This window comes from Heterocephalus glaber, unplaced genomic scaffold (assembly GCF_053883595.1).
Source record: "Heterocephalus glaber isolate CG9 unplaced genomic scaffold, H.glaber_assembly_v1.0 deba00000809, whole genome shotgun sequence".
Taxonomy (NCBI): domain Eukaryota; kingdom Metazoa; phylum Chordata; class Mammalia; order Rodentia; family Bathyergidae; genus Heterocephalus; species Heterocephalus glaber.
The window spans coordinates 6,375,668-6,393,390 of NW_028258163.1; the positions used below are offsets into that span (position 1 = coordinate 6,375,668).

The 17,723-nt window shown below is 36.3% G+C and overlaps 1 protein-coding gene across 1 annotated transcript in view; it reads right to left on the reverse strand.

Annotated features, from left to right (window-relative positions):
• Positions 1–1,387: 1,387 nt before the first annotated feature.
• Spred1 (sprouty related EVH1 domain containing 1) overlaps positions 1,388–17,723 on the reverse strand; it is an 84,118-nt gene continuing 67,782 nt past the window's right edge. The window contains exons 6-7 of the mRNA XM_004861523.4: positions 9,006–9,107; positions 1,388–6,465 (exon numbers count right to left, since the gene is read on the reverse strand). Of these exons, the coding sequence (XP_004861580.1) occupies positions 5,815–6,465; positions 9,006–9,107 (753 nt within the window). The 3' untranslated portion in view covers positions 1,388–5,814. The remainder of the gene's footprint in view (positions 6,466–9,005; positions 9,108–17,723) is intronic.

Here is a 17,723-nt window from a genome sequence, read left to right on the forward strand (position 1 = left end):
AAGACCATTTGAAAAGGCTGTGTTCTACTGTCTCAAGGGGAGGCACTTCTGTTTGGGTGAAAAAGAATCCCTCTAGGGAAACGCTATCAATTAGGCAAAGTAAACAATACCACAAAATGAAATGTCTGTTTTGAGCGCTTTCTATTGGATCAACCCACAGCTGACAAATCTTGATGAGCTGAAGCACTATGACATCTGTATTCTGCTCTTAAGGATCTCCCCATATCACACCATGGACAGCACACCATGCTGTAAACAGACAAACAGATAGGGGTCTGGGAATGAAACAGTAGGGAGTGGGCAGTAAGCAATGGTTTTCTTATACAATTCTTCCAGTTTAAACTGACAGAATTTCCCTTCGATGATTATTCTGTGAGTACAGCTGACCCCTGTGATAGGTAAAACCACACAAGGAATAAAAGCATGGGCTTTAGCAGCAGCCAGAATCTGGTTTAGATTAGTATAGTTTTTGATCTCTTGAAGCCTCAATTTTCTTTTAGTAAATGAGGAAGATAATACTTACAAAGTTATCTGAGGATTAAAAGTGGCCAAGTATAAATTATGTAACAAATATAGACAAAGAAGTTCAACATTGCTGTTTTCGTTTTGCTGAACTTTTAAATGCATGTACTGTTTTAAACCATCACTTCAAAGATTTCCCTAAAACTACAAATCTTAAACAAGCAGTTACTTTTAAAGGGATTGACTAATTTTCATTAACATTGATTTTTCCTTTTATGGAACAGTGTGGATGACACTGTATTGATGGCCAAGCAGGGACCCTAGTTTCAGAGTTGCCAATGTAGTAACTATTGTACTTATTTGTGGGTGGCAACTTGATGAAGAATATAAAGCAAATTTCTGAAAACCTGCAAATAACCAGGTAAGACTACATTTCATAAAAAGGGTGGAGATGATTCATTTTTCAAATGAACACACTATAATGTCCTAATCCAAAAGTTACTCTGGTGCTGAGACACACTGACTTTTGAGTACTGTCCTAATATTTTTTCATTTAGATTGGTTATTTTTGATCATCATATAAACTTAAGACCATATACAAAGAACAATCAATAATAGTAATCCTAGGTTAAACATCTGCCACGTAACAGTCCAGGTGGTTAATCCAGACTAAGCTGCAATGGGTTACCAAACCAATAAACATAATGTATTAAGTAATGGACTAAAAAGTAAAAAATAATATATATACATGTATGTAGATGCAATCAAAGATGAATATTAGAACGATATATGAACTTGGTTAAAAAACACCTTTAAAGAATAAAACAAAAAAAACTTTATCACCAGCTTCTATTTTTACTACATTCTCTTCCGGTAATTCTCTTATTTGATAATCTGATAGCTCTAACAGAGTAAGAAAAAGTCCTTTTACATTTCATGATAGGTTTAATTAGGTAATTCCAGGGGACGAAAAAAACCATCAAAACAAATTCTTATGATAGCATCTGATATGTCCAATTACATGGGTATGATGTAACAAAAACAGTTACAAACTTATATATGCATATTTACATTATATACTCAAAAGTAACAAGCTAGTTAGCTATATCTGAGGAGATACATTATGACATGGATTAAACAATTTTTCATTGCTCATTAGAAAGAATGCAGTCAAGCTTTTAATGGAAATAATATACAAGTGAGGCACTTTCAAGGTCAAGAGAAGAGAAAGCAAATGACACTACACATGAGAAATGTTCACAAAAATCTATGTGTATCATTAATACAAAGGCTTTTCAACTAAATTATCTTGTAATTTTTCAAAACTAACAATGTAAGCAATTTAAGAAGCTTTCAGGAACAATGGCTAACATTTATCAGTGTAGCAAAGCATATCAAAGTTTTATAACCACCTGGCTGCTAGGCGAACAGTACCTTAAAGCCCTTTTGTTTTTTATTTCTTTTTGGTTTACATAAATCACCTCCAGTTGTTTTCAGAAAAAATTTTTTTAAATGCTGACAATGCAAAACACCTTGTAGTGCTATAATCATGATTTGTAGACTTTTTCTTAGTGCAACAATATGTAATGCAAGTTTGTAGTGCTTTCCCTTATACTTAGAAATGCAATAATGGAGGGTAATCAAGAATGAAAATAATATTTAGTGAGGAATCCATTTCTTTCAGGTAACTAAGATTTTCAGTTTTATAAAGAAAAATGTTACACTTGTTTAATGTACCTTTGGGCTACAATTAAAAACCTAATCTTAAACACATATTTGCAGGTTTTATGTTCCAAGTGTAATCATAAAGCCTAAAGTAAACCTCAACAAAAGAAACATCCTTAAAATTCTTTACATTTCCCATCGAAAGGAAAGTACATGTTTCCTGTACTCTGAGTATCTGCATGGGTAGTAAGAAACATCTGTCACTTCATTAAGGGGAAAGGACGAAAAGGAAAAGAAAAGCAACACTTATCCAAGATATCAGATGGCACTATACACATGAGTTGAAAGTGCATTTGTGAAACTTCAAAAGCTCATTTTAGGCACTGCTGAATAACCAATGAAAATAGGTAGTCTCAAGATTTTCCCTTTAAATTTGAATCCCTGCCTCATCATCATCTTCTCTGAAACATACACACAGTCCCTCTAAAGTTGTCACGGTAAAATACAGGCCATTAGGTTATTTTTAGAATTCTCCCTGCCTGGCAATTGGAGGAAAAATGAAAATACCATTTTGGTAATGGCTATTGTGAGTTAAAGGAACTGGTTCTATAAATGTCAGCACATCCATTAAGTAGGACTGCCAGTCCCAAATATCAATAAATATTTTAAAAGAGGGTATGTAAAAAAGTGCTTAAAATCTTTCAGTAACCAACAAAACACATTACAGAAAAGAATCATTTTACAGTTCCTGTGAGATATTTCTTACTCCTGGTGTCCATGGTAGGAGGTGGCCTCGTGAATAGCCCTTTACTAGTAGTAAGAAGGAACTGTGTGGGACCCCAGGATCCACCTCTTTTGTCTGTCTGGAAATCATCCAGTAGGTGGTGCTGAAGCTCCAGATATACATTTCCTCAGCAATGAAATTATTCTAAGCTAGGAGAAACACCATTTGAAAACTATCAATTCTGAACAAAGTCAGTTCATCAGGTCAAATTTTTTCTTATTATGCCACTTAGATGACTTCATTTTTAAAATTTACTTTAACAGTTTTGTTGAGCCATTTGCTTATACAATCAGATTAAACAAAAGTTTTCGAAGAAATGCCAAATGGCAATGCCACATCTGTACAGAGCAAGGAAATGTCCCGTTATGTTTATACTTATATTTGATAATCAGAGTTAAATTATCTCATTTTCACACAGAAATTCTCACTTACATAAGAGAAAATTTCCAACTACCGACTCAGGTAACATTATCAGTTTTCTAGACCCAATCTGGAAATTGGGTATGTTAATTGATAAGTTCCAAGGTGAAATAAAAACCATTTAATCACCATAGTTTTTAATGAAGAAACTTGTTTAAAACTGTAAAGGAAAAAAAAAACGGGGATGGGACAGTAAAATCTTAGCAGCAAAGTGGTTAAACAGATTGAAAATATTAATGCACAAACATTAAAATATTAAAGCATATACGTTGCATATAAAATACAGTACAGAACCAGGAGTAGCACTATACTGGTTAGTGCTTAACAGAAATGATTAAATTTGTTCTTCTCAGAAGTACATACACAGTTCTTTTCCACAGCATTTTCCTATATAGCCAGCAAGTTATTTTCTTCAGTTATCCACACCTTGCTCAAACCTGAATTATAATCTTAGCACTTACAAATATGAAAATCCATTCACAAGGAAACCAGTATTTCCATTTCACCAATAAAAAGGAATTTTGAAAGTTAACAGTCTATTTTAGGAAACCAAGTTTACTGAAAACTTCAGGGATAAAGATCACCTGGTGTAGCAGCATTCAAAAATATAAACAGTAAAAATAAGACTTAAAACTGCTGCTACAGTGTCATGTTTTGGATTTAGTTCAATTGATTTTTAGTACAAAACTAGAAATAACCTCTTCTTCATAACATCTATAGTTATCAATATATTTTTCTTCTTTTCAATGTGAAATAATACTTCATGATGATCTATATACAATTGTCAGTTCAAGCTGTCATATAAATATAAATGCTTTCTTAAAAAAAGTATTTTACAGACAGATAGTGTTATATACATTGTTCAGTTTTATCTGGGGCAAAAGAAAGCAAACATAATAAGCTTAAGTCTGATATGTAAAACGAATGATACATAAATGACATTTAAAAACCTGCATAGAAAATGAGCTCAAATGGTAGTGACTTTAATTTTTATCATCTCTGAAACATCAAGCCATTAAAAAAAAAAAGGCACGCTTCTCAACTTTATCCCACTAAGGGAATGTTTTTAAAAGACTCCCTCACTTGGTTAGTTTTTATGTTAACACAAAAGAAGAAGAAAAAGAAAAGACAATTTGACCCCAAAGTACTTTAAACAATTTGTTGGAACATGTATCCTATTACTTTGTAAATTAAACACCCAGTAACACAATGCTCTGCAAAAGGAATAAATTTGTATTTACAAGATATTTCATTCACAAATGTTGGATTAAATGCTTTCCTCGGATAGTTTAGCACACATTTTAACATAAAATAATTTTCCTTTTGGCAGGTTTAAATAAAAATAAAATGCAACTAAAAAGAGCTATCATTGTTCTGTGAAAAAACACTGAGGATTAAGCTAAAAGATTAGTAACACAGCTGAACATATTCTAGTTTAGCGGAATGATAAATGGGAGACCTCAAGAGGGAACTGTTTTACATTAACTATCCAGTTAAACTTTTTGCCTTATAAATCATTTGTAAATGCAATATAATTTTTAAAGGAGGAAACTCTGAAAGAAAACAACTTGCTGGTTGAATACCACAAAAAACAAAACAACTACAAAAAACTTCACTTTTTTCTATGTTTACTCAGTCTCTTTTTATATAAAAATAAGTGTTATGTTCCCATCAGAACATTAGACAATTACACCTGTGCTTTAAAAAAAAGTTGGTCACTCAAGAATATTAGAGTATTTTAAAGAATTTAGATTACCAGAATGTACACATATAACTCAATATAAACTGTAGCCAAAAAGAAATGAGGATGAAAATATCAAATCATTCACATGGAATAAAAACATTATTAATTAGATGTGAGTTAAATATTCAAAACATATGGAATGTGACAGCAGATATATATATCTACTTCCGAACTAGGAAGGGCAAGAAAAGTTTAATATGTAATAATTCGTACCTTACATTTAGTTAAATATAAACATTTGTTATTTATACATAAAACTGCTTTCAAAAACCAACTAATGATTTAGTTGCACTTCTTTACTGCTTGTAATTCCCAAGTGTTAACTTTTCTTAGATTGAAATAAACTGTCCCCTAGTGCACTTTTATTCTTAGTTCATGTCCTAATATAATCAAACCTTTATAAGTCCCATCACCTAATGCATAAATATACAAAAATGCCAAAAATTGATCCCTTGTAGTCAGATCATATTTTATTCTGACTTTTTATAGTCAAGAACCAGAAATGATTTCCTTCTGCAAATACTCTACAACCTGTAACATAACATGCCATGCACTCAAGGGAAAAAGTTAAGCATGGCTAGCACGTGAAATGCCAAGAACTGACAAGTTCCGCTTCCTCCATGTGTGGCCCCAATGACACCAGGCAAGGTTCCACACTGCTTGCCAAAAGCTTCCACAAATCCAAGTTAGCTAATTCCTGGAAACAAAGACTTTAAGCTCATTTTGGCACTGGATCCCTTCATCCAGCAGCTTTATGTTTCCCACCACAGCACCCGCAGGCCTCACCACAGCGATGGCACATTCTCAAGGGGACGTAGCAGCACATGCATGGGACAATGAAAGACAAAGCCACCAGGGCTAACCATCTTAAGCAGAACTTGTCATCGCTAGTGTCACACGAACAGGGATCAGAAAAATCTCCCTCTGAGTCTGACATACAATGATACAACATGCTCTCTGCACAGAGCATGCAACTAACTTGATATATACATCTTTTAATAGGATCTGGAGCATCCTGACATTTCCCCCTGCCATTTTCTTCATGATTAAACCTTTCCTGGCAGTATACGCAGCGAGAACGTTCACCATCCTCTTTTCTTCGTTTTGACTTCTTAACTTTTAATGAGGAAGGCTGTGTCTTAAACACCACAGAGTCTCTGAGTGAACTTAACTTAGTCTCGTCTCCATAAGAGTAGAGATAGTCTGATTTTTTACTGTCTGGTTTAGAAAAGTGAATACTGGAGTCAGCATCATCTCTCTCCAAGTCATTTTTCCACATGTCAGGATGCCTGTAGTCTGCATACCGACGTATTAAGATATCTCGAGGATTTATTCTGACAATCTCATCCTCATCTTGAAAGCTGACATGTCTGATTGATTTCAGAGGGACCTAAAAAGGAAAGAGAGGAACAGTGCATTAAGGACTATGACGGTTAATATTATGTGTCAACTTTGTGAAGTGACACTGCGTAGGTATTTGTTCAAAGATTACTCTGGAAGTTCTGTGATGTGCTTTTTCTATGAGAACATTTCAAGTGGTGGACTGTGAGTGAAGCACGGTATCTTCCACAATGTGGGTGGAACGCACCCCATCAGTTTAAGGACTTAAACAGAACAAAGTCTGCTCTCCCTGGCGCAAGATGAAGTTCTCCCAGCAGGCTTCTTTTGCACTCAAACCACAACTCTTCTCTGGGTCTCCAGCCGGACAGCTTACCTGGAAATTTTGGATTTGTACTCCCACTACCACATGAGCTAATTCTTTAAAATTCTTTGCAAATTCTCCGGTTCTCTAGGGAAGAACCCTAACTAACTGAGATTTTGATGCCAAGAGGTGGGGTGGCACTGTGGCAAGGATCTTGAAAATGTGGAAACAGGTTTGAAACTGGATAGTACGTAGAGGTAGAAAGAGTTTTAAGATGCATGTGAGGAAGAACCTTTACAAGACTATTGGTAGAAATACATGTAGACTTTAAAAGTCCTTCTGGTGAAGCTTCAGATGGGAATTTGGAGTGGAAAAAGGGCAATCATGACTATACAGTGGCAAAGAACTTGAATGAATTGTGTTCTAATGGTTTTTAATTTTTTTTTGGAAGGTAGGACTTGTGAATGATGAAAACATGTATAGTCCATAATTAAAGTGTTGATGTTATAGCTTAGTTTGTCCTTGACATGTATAGTAATATATGAGAGATACTGAAAGATAAATTGAAAAAGTAATTGTTAATTAAAATGAAACCAGAATTTAAAGATGTGAAAAATTCTCAGCCTAATATTGCAACAATAAAATGAGAGAAGTATGTCCTGGAGAAAATACCAAGTATATGGCTGGATAATCACATGATAAAGCAAACTGATGCCAAATTAGACCGAAGGGGACACAGACAGAACGAAATGAAGAAAGGTTCTAGGGTTTCTGGAATTCTACAGGATGTGCCAAGAGACATATGTGACTGTGAGCATTCACCAGCCTTTAAGAAACGGGACACAGCCCCAAAGGCAAGGCTGCTTTCTTCGAAGTCCCAGAGGGCAGGGTCAACTCCTTAGTCTCAGAAGGACACTGTGCGGTAGCCCAGGGTCTTGGCTGTGATGCTCACACCCAGAGCGGAGGGCAGGACCAATCAGCCCAGTAAGCCCGGAGGATGGATCATAAAGCCAAATAGGGTTTATCTCAAGTCTTAAAATCGAGTGAAAATTTCCATGTAGGGTCTTAAGACTTATTTAAGACCCAGGATGGCTTCTTCATTTCAATGTCTCACTTTTGAAATGGGAATGTATGTTGTATGCCTTTCCTACCACAGTATTTTAGAAGCAATAATTGGTTTCACAGGTTCACAGCTGGAGAGAAAATATGCCTTACAAATTTAAGACAAATCATAGCTAGACTCTCACCCATTCTTAGTTGAGATGATTATTTAGGAGAGATCAGGGACTAAGCATAGAGTTGGCATAGGTTAAGACTAGGGCTGCTGGAATGAAAGTGTATGCATTTCATATGTGTGAATATCATGAGCTTTGGGCCCAGAGAGTAGAATGTTGTAGCATGAACTGTGTTCTTCCCAGTACATCAAAATGTGACTGTTTGGAGATAAGGTCTTTAAGGCACCAGGGCAGGCCTTAACCAGCCTCACTAGAGTACTTGGGAAAAAAAAGAAATTTGGGATTCACTAGGGATGGGTGGGCAGAGGAAAAAACCATGTGAGCATGCAGTGAAACGGTGGCCATCCATAAGCCAAGGAGAAATAGCTCAGAAGAAACCAAACATAGTTACCATCCCCCAATCTTGGATTTTTATCATCCAGAACTATGAGAAAGTATACTTTATTATTACAGTCACTCAGCCCATGGTATTTTGCTATGGTAGCTGCAGCAGATATTTACTACTAGCACATAAGTGTTTATAGCCTGGCTCTGCAGACAGTCTCTGAAATATGACTTAAAAGGCACCATACAAACACACATGTGTGTGTCGTTACTCCACCCCCACAGACTGGCTCTTTGAGGCTAAGGAACAAAATTAAGTCTTTTGACTATCCCCATTACCCAACAAAGGTAGGTTTCTGGTAGTCAAATTTTTATGTCCATGTTCCAGTTCCTGAACACAGACACTAGTCTACAAGTACTCAGGTTGGGATGATCTTCTATTCCCCAATAGTTGGAAGTGGGGTTAAATTCCAAGTCTGGGCTGAAGGTGGGGTGATGGATACAGTCCATTCAATTAACAACATAAAATGGTCTCATCTAATGGAAAATAAACTCACATGAGAAGTTTGGAGGGAGTTTAAGTAACAGGGCTTTATAAGCACATATATAGCTAAGTTAGAAACTGAAAATTTTCCTGGTCATCCTTCATCTATATGAAGAATTAGAAGAACTACAAAATTTCACCTATCTGATAAGTAATGATATTTTATATCAGAAAACATTACTTACCCTGTTTTGGGACTTTAGGCTTCCGGAGTTCTTAGATATTTGCCGCTGTACATATTCCATATTTCTGCTCTGAACGTCTAGACCTGGCTGACCGAATGTTATCTAGAACACAAGCATTTTCCACATTGAATGACAACAGAATGCAATCTCTTACTTTTAATGAAACCATATACAGTGTGTATTCCAAAATTTTATAATCTGTTGTGAAGTTATAAAAAGCACAGAGTCATACCCTCCACTTTATTTTTTTTTGTAAATTAGGTTTTTCTTTTCTTCCTTTTTTTACAGTTCTGGGGCTCAAACCTAGGCCTCATATACATGCTAGGCAAGCACTCTACCACTGAGTAATATTCTTACCTGTTAGGTCCTTTATCAAGTAACATGTTCCCCGGAAACAACAAACAGCCAAGTGTCTATAAACTAATGATTGTGTAAATAAAACGTGGTAGCTACATATAGTGGCATATTCCTCATCCCCAAAAAGGGAAAAGTACTGATACCCATCACAGTGGTGACTGTCAGAAGCTGAGAGACAACAAGTAGGTTCAATGGCTACTAATTAGTACACAGTTTGGGGAGCAGTAAAAATGGTCTGGGATTTCAACAGGAATGATTACACAATCTTGTGAATATACTAAAATTCACCAAATTGTACACTTTAAATGGGTTGTTTCATGATAAATTATGTAATATCTGATACATTTCTTAGTTTATTGAATTGTGAAGCTCATTTCAGAATTAGACCACAAAATAATCTATTGATGTTTAATTTTTAGAATTTATAATGAAAAATTAGATATACACAAATAGAATAATATAATGAATTTCCATGTGTCTATCATCTAGCTCCAATAATTATCAATATTTTAGTAATCTTGTTTTCTTGATTATTTTTCTGGAATATGTGGGTCCAAATCCTACCATTATACTTAATAAAACTATAGCCTTAAATATAAAAAGTACTACATGTACATGATAAAATTTTCAAATAGTATAAAAATGCATATAGTATAAAATCTTCCTTTCAGACCTTCAGTGCTCATATAACTATTATAAATAAATTTTGGTGCAAAAATTTAAACATACATAATGCAAACATGCATAAGCATATATGGTAATCTTTAAAGTTTTAAATACAAATGAGACATTTGAAGTATGCCTTGCTTTTACACTTAGTGATACATTATGGATCCCCTGTCTATGATTAGGACATGTAAGAATTGAGGAATAGGGGAACAAATCATTATAGAGTAAATGGTCTGGGAAGGCTTCACGAAGGAAACTGGGTTCAAAGTACATACAGAATGAGCTAAATATATGGTCAAGTACAAAAACAATAAAAATAAAAGAGCATTATTGAAAAGGAAGTAGAAAGGGAGTTTATTTCCTGATGAAATACAACAATCTCAAGTTATACAGTAAATATATATACCTGAAACTTTACTTTTAAAACACTGACTTATCTGAATTTCATTGTTTCAGAAATGTCACACATACCACTTAAAAAAAAACCAACAAACTTTAAAAACTACGTAAGCGAATAGTTTATATTAATCCTTTCACATGATACATAAATAAGGAAACAAATGGGACAATACTGTTTTATACTTACTAAACAGTGGTTTTATAATGTACATTCCAATTAACTACTGCTTTCTGACATACTTGAAATGTGGTGTATTTCCATGCTATTTAGGAGAATTAAGCCAATAGAGGTGTTTCTTCAAATTTGGTCACAAATGAGAATTTTAAAAAGATCCCATTTACAATGAGAATCACAATAAAATAGATACAAACAGAAGGAACAAACCTTATAAAAGATGTATAATATCTTTTCATGAAAAAAATGCAGAGTTTTCTTAAGAGGAATAGAACTAAATAGAGATATATCATATTCATGGACAAGACTGACTAAAGTATTCCCAATGCTAATACACAGAGTCAGTGTGATTCATATTTAAACCATTTAAGGACTTTTTTCATCAAACATGACAAGGTAATTCTAAATTTTATAGAAAGTCAAGCAGCCAAAAAAAGAATCAAGAGGAAAAGTATACTAGCTGTACCTGCCTCGACTTACTATAGAGCTACAATTATTCTGTGATGAAGAAGACACTGTGCCATTGGTGTTGTAATAGACAAAGACCAAGAGATCAGAGATCAGAAACAGACCCAAACATATACGGGTCTTGCTGTAGGAGACTTGATATATGATCAATACAGCACAGCACACGAATAGGGGAAAGGCTCTAACAAATGGTGCTAACAATGCATTATCTGCACAGAAAAAAATAAAATTAGATCTCTATTGTAGAAACAGTTTAAAGTGGATTAAAGACAAAATTTGAAAACTTTCAGAACAGGGAGAAAAATCCTGGAGACAAGGACAGGGAAAATTTTGTAAAATAACACTAGGAAAAGAGTAATTCCAACTGCAGTAGTCTAGAATATCTGTACCATAAAGAAGTACCATAAAGACAGCAGAAACGATCACAAACTAGGAAGTATTAGCTATAAATAAAACTTAAAAAATAATTTGTACTCAAAATATGCAAAGACACGACATTGAAAATTTTATTACTTAGCGAGGTGGTTTTATTAAGAGCATGTAGTTAAATCAAGCTGTAAAGAACCATCACAGCTATTTCTATCTTTCAAATGCTCAATATGTATTCCCTGTATATATGCAACACATCATATAGGCTAATTTGTTTACAGCCTTTCATAGCACCATGACACCAAAACCCCACACTAAGTGACACCAAATGAAACCAAAAGTTCCTAAAGAAATTAATGCACACAAATAACTACAGACAAAGTCTGGACTAGCACTATTCCTAGCAGTAAGAACCTAGAAACAACTAACAGAAGAAATCCACCAACAGAAGTCACAGAAATCAAGAAGAGTACAATTATACTAAGCAAATAGAATTCAAGGTAGTAGTTACCTTTAGGATGAAGGTAAGAGGGATAGTCTTGAATACAAGAGGATAGTTTTTAATTTGTAGTTTTTTTAAGAGTTATGTACTAAATATGTCATAAACCTTTGATCATGTGTTTACTCATACACACTACCTTATTTATCTGTAGTGAAATGAGCCCCAGGAATTTGAAAGTTTAAAAAAAAAAGGCTGGAATGAATTCTACGTCTTTAAGACTCAACTAAAATCTGAGTATATTAGCATTTTGAATCAATTATCTATCCATCCAAAGGATTTCAACTGCCCACAGTAGCATACAAAAGTGAGTCAAAGGTCAATACTGACAATGTCTATCTATATAAGCATTAGTAGATAGAAAAATCTAAGCTAGCACTGACAATTCTCTGTGTGTCTCATTTCTGCAAATCTACAGAGTGTAGGCAATGTCTGTCTTTGTTTCAGATTCTCTCTTCAAGGATATATGTATAGTGATATACTTGAAAGGTACAAGTTTCCCTGTAGGAAGATAGGCAAGCCAGAATAACAAAGACGACTATCTCTGTTCACAATGAAAACCAGGCAGTATACAATACTTGCCTTCAGGACACTCTGGGCTCCAATGCAGTGATGCACACCCAGTACGTACATGATCATCACCCTCATGGGATCAGGGACCAACACAAACATGAAACTCATTCTACTATACTGTGCTGTGTATTAACAAAGTCTTAAGCATCTGATCCAGCCGTCTTGTAACTTCTGGCAGAATTCAAAACCCTGGCAGGTTAACTTGCTTACCAGTAAGTTAAAATCTTAAGACTCAAGACCAGCAAGGCATTAGTCTGTTCCTTTTGGTAAGTGTGTTCCTATGCTGTAGAAAAAGATCCGTCAAGTTAGCCCTACTGTGTGTAATTAAATAGTCAAAGTATAATTAGTCTACTGAATATTTATGCACACTAAGCTTTTAATGATGATCTAGTATACGACGAAGATCTATTTTATGCGGGGAATGTGCTAAACCAGCTACCACTAGTACTGGTCTTCACAATGGTTTAAACTTTACACTATGACTTTTACATTATCATTTTCTTAAATTTGATTACTGGAATCTTTGAAACACGATTTTGGTCTTATTTATCATGAAATAATGAGGTTTCTGATTTGCAAACTAAGAGCAGATTGTACAACAAGAAATTCATCCTGTGGGGCCTCTCAGGTCACAGCCATATGGATAACTGGTATACAACATTAACAGTACTAGCTGAACACAAATGCTTTATGGCCGGTTTAAAAACTTCTATCCTGTATTTACTGCCCTATAGTTTTAAAAGAGAAAAACTATCCCATTCTATTTCCTATTGAGATATTCACCTGTTTTAACACCAGTAAATGGATAAATACTGTATCTAGCTTTGCAAATTCACACAACTGCTATGGTTAGAATGTGTTCCCCAAAGTGTCGGAAACTGAACACTCAGTGGAAGTGCTGAGAGGTGACACCGTAAGGGGTAAACAGTGGGTGAGTTCCATTACTGCAGGAGTGGGCTCCTGATTAATGGAAAGTTTGTCTCCTTTCTCTTGTTCTCTCCTGTCCTGTCACCTTCTTGGTTTCTACCATGGGATGACAGAGCAAGAAAGCCTTTACCTGTTGCTGGCACCTTAATACCAGGTTTTCCATCCTTCAGAACTATGAGAAATTTTCTTTATAAACTACCCAAATGGTTACAGAAACACAAAATGGACTAGGACAATAAGCCTTGTTTCTCTATGTTGCATCAATCTTGGAGATAAGTATCAACTATAGGAGACTAAGAATAGCACTGTGTAATGTCTTTAACAAGACATTTTCCTAAGTGCTATATATAACACATTTAATCATTTTACTTTCCTAACAGCTTTAAGAGGTAGATGATGCTACCACAATTTACAGATGGGGATAATAAGGTACAAAGAGTGTACATATATTCAACAAGTGGCTTAGTTCCAAAATAATTACAAAGAACCCTAAGAAAACTAAGACAACTAACTGTTCCATTCAAAAAACCTTAATAAGTGCTTTAGAACAGAATTACTAAATGGTCAAGAAACATTAAAAAATTGTTCAATATTGTTAGCAATCAGGAAAATATAAGTTAAAATCACAATAAAGTATCACACCTACTGACTAAATCAGAAAGAAAAGGGTGTATGTGGGGGCAACACTGTTCAGGAAAATTCCCACCATTTGTGGAAATATAAAACATAAGAGCACTTAAAATACTTTTTTTTTTACTAAAATTGATACTCCTTAAAATTGTATCATGTAGCCTGTGGTTTTTAGTATCTTTTGGTATTGTGAAATGACAAACTAGATAAAGCCCATGGTGCTTTGCACAGCAAAAAAAAAAAAAAAAAAAAAATCCAATGATGTGGTCCTTGTCCTCTGTTCCTTCTTCCTCTTCTTTTTAAAAAAATGCTCATGCTGGCTTTCTACCAGATCATGCACCTTTGCTCATGTTGCTCTGTTATGGACTGAATGTGTCTCTCAAAAATTCAAATGTTAAAGTTGTAACTCCCTGTGTGTCTTTTCTCTTGTTGCTGAGACAAAATACCTGATACCCAAAGTTGAAGAGGAAAAGGTTTATCTGGCTTGTAGTTCATAGAGGTTTCAGTCCATAATCAGCTGGCTCCAAGGCAGGGCAGGGTGGCAGAGGGGCAACAGTTTATGGCGGAAGTTCATGCCACCCACAGGTAGCTAAAGCAACAAGGGGCCTTAACAGTGTCTTTCTGTTTCTCTTATCTTATTCAGGCTACTGGGATTAGGGCGGTGCCAAACCAATCACTCATAGCAGTTAAGTAATTGCACACCCTTAATCCTAGCACCACACATTCCAGATTTAGCTACTTTAGAAAAAGACTGCATGAGGCTTTGGGGGGACATCTAGACACAAGCCACAACGCTCCCAAAGTGGTAGTTATTTTGAACTGGAATGTTTCATGATAGATCACGAGGACAGGCCTGATGGGATTAGTGTCTTTGTAACTACAGCCAACATAGAATTTGATTTCTCTCTCTGCCAAGTGAGGACAGAGCACGAATGCAGGAGTCTGCGGGCCCGGAAGAGGTCCTTTGCCCAGAATCACAGCCATGCTGGCAGCCTGCGTGGCCTTTGAGCACCACAACAGTGTGGAAAAGCCTTTCTTTTGTTTGAGATAACCAGTTTATATTTTGCCTTGGTGGGTGGAGAGCTGAGATACTCTCTCTCTAAAACACTTGTCCTCTACTTTTTCTGTGTCCTTTCCCACAATTTTCATAGACCAATCCCCTTTAATTAGCTAATGATTTGTCTTATCCTTAAGAAGTTTAGGCACGCCTAGAAAACTGCTACCTTCTGGTGTAACTTCAATGTTCCTATTCTGGCCTCCCATAGTTCTATGAACATGCATCTATTACTTCACCAAAAACTCCTTCAGAACAGACATGATGGCTTATTTCCTTTGTATCCCTCAACTCTAAGCCTTGGGTCTGACATATGCTCTACACATATGGGGTAAAATAATTCATGGTAATAATCTGTTGAACTAAATGCTTCATCATATTTTTCATTTAATTTATTTGGGTTTATACTAATTTCTTTCTTAACAAACTGCGTATCTGAGTTCCTCAGGTCAAAATGAGAATCAGCTAGGCTTTATTTAGGCATGACTGCTAAGCCACCATTCACTAATATAGCTGACTCCTGAACAACCTGAGTTTGAACTATGCAGGTGCACTTACATGTGGAATTGTCTTTTGGTACCAGGGATCGAACTCGGGTCCTTGCGCTTGCGAGGCAGGAGATGGAACCACTGAGCTAAATCCCTGGCCCTGGAATTTTCTTTTTAAAGAGCAGGCAAACCGCTTATCCTAGAAATATTTAAAATTAAGAAAAAGTAAAGGATGCCCTAAATGCATAAAATATACAAATAAAAAAGATAAACTTATAAAAATTTCCACACAAGACTACACATGGTACCATATTCAGTTGGGAGAAATGTAAACAAATGCATGGTGCATTAAATCCTCTTAGGGTTTCAATCAAGAATACCCCTTGAGTCTCATGCACACGTAAGCAGGGCTTCTGAGAGGTGACTGATTTGTGGGTACAATATAGCTGGCTTGCTGTTAGGAGGGAGGGTTTGGTCAGAAGAGGTGGGTCAACGGAGGCGTGACCTGGAAGGGCCTATCTCCCTCTCAGGCTCCTCCCTTTTCTCTCTACTTCCTGGCCATCATGACGCCAGCAGTTTTCCTCTGAGGCAGGCCCTTCCACCATGACACTTCTTTCTGCCTTGGAGCCAGTCAACCATCGACTACAACAGAAACAAAAATAACCCTCCTCCTTTAACTTGCAGGTGTTGCGCATTGTGTTCCAGCAAGGAGAACAATGACTAAAGACAAATCCTAAGTGCATAAAGTACATTACATACTGTACCCTGTAATAATTTAGTGACCACTTCCCATTACTATTGATGTGAACTAGAGTATTGTAAATATCTGCTTAAAATGTCATGACATTGCTCATCCCCCCAAAATAGTACATCTTAGTAAAAAGTGTTGTGTTAATTGTTTATGTTAGGGATAAGTCTTCTGATCAAAGGCATGTTATTAGCAGTTAAATTCTGGAGAAATCAAGTTAGATGGACCCCCAGCCCACCTTAGCTATTAGTCTACTAACATCACAGTGCAGGGGCCACAGCTGCAGGCACTGCAACCATGAGCAGTAAGGCTAAGTAAGACCTAGCAGCCTCAGGGCTGCTGACACCACGTCCAAGCTCAGCACCTCTAATAGCAGTGCATTGCTCAACAAAGATTTGGGGACTGCAAAACGTTTTAATTAAGAAATGTGGTTTCATCAACAGGAATAAGACCAAGAAAGGTATCATACTAAAGAATAATCCCACGAAGTACTCTTGCAGTACAGGAGTGGAGAGTTTGTGGGGTGGATATTGCTGAAGAAAAGGATGTAGAGGCAACAAATTTTAGAGGCTGTGGTGGAGTGCCAGTTCAAGGCAGTAAATGTGCAGCAGACCGTGTCCACCCTATGGAGGTCTTCCGTATAATTACCAGCAGAATTACCAGAAGAGTGACAGCAGGGAATAGAAGGGATTGGAGGATGCTCCTAAAAGTAAGGCCACACAATGCAGCCCTGTCACAGACAGAAGTTTCTGCCTTACTATAGAGGTACAAAAGCCCTGACCACAGTATTCCAAACCTTCTGTGCAGGGAGACTGAGGGAAGGTGCTGACAGCCAGGGTGCAAGAGCACAATGAAGACCAGCCAGACAGTACTCACATCAAGGCTACATACAGTACATGATGGCACTTGGGCACTCCTCACGAGATAGTGTTAGAGAGGACACAATGAAGAGATTAAGGAAAATCAAGATGAGATCCAAGGTCAGCAGGAACCTCACTGGCTGTATTGCCCTAATTTCAATTACTGATTCAGATGCCCAGAAAAGCCTACATTACAAGATGGCAGAGACAACAGGAGCTGAACCACACCAGCTGAGGATTCATCTACTCCTGACACTGAGCAGGCAGGACTGAGAAAATGTTAGCTTTCCATCCCATCGTCATCAGTCATCCACCAGGAGAAACGAGCATGAGATTCCAACAGTAAGGAATAGACAAAGCCCTGAAGCTGAAGACCTTAAGTGCTTGTGTCTTGCCACTGATGGCTGAACTACAACTAGTTACACTGTTTACGCAGCATGAAGGCTTTATCATTTTTACTTAAAGATGTCTCTTTTTGGTAATGATAAACATGCTTAAAAAA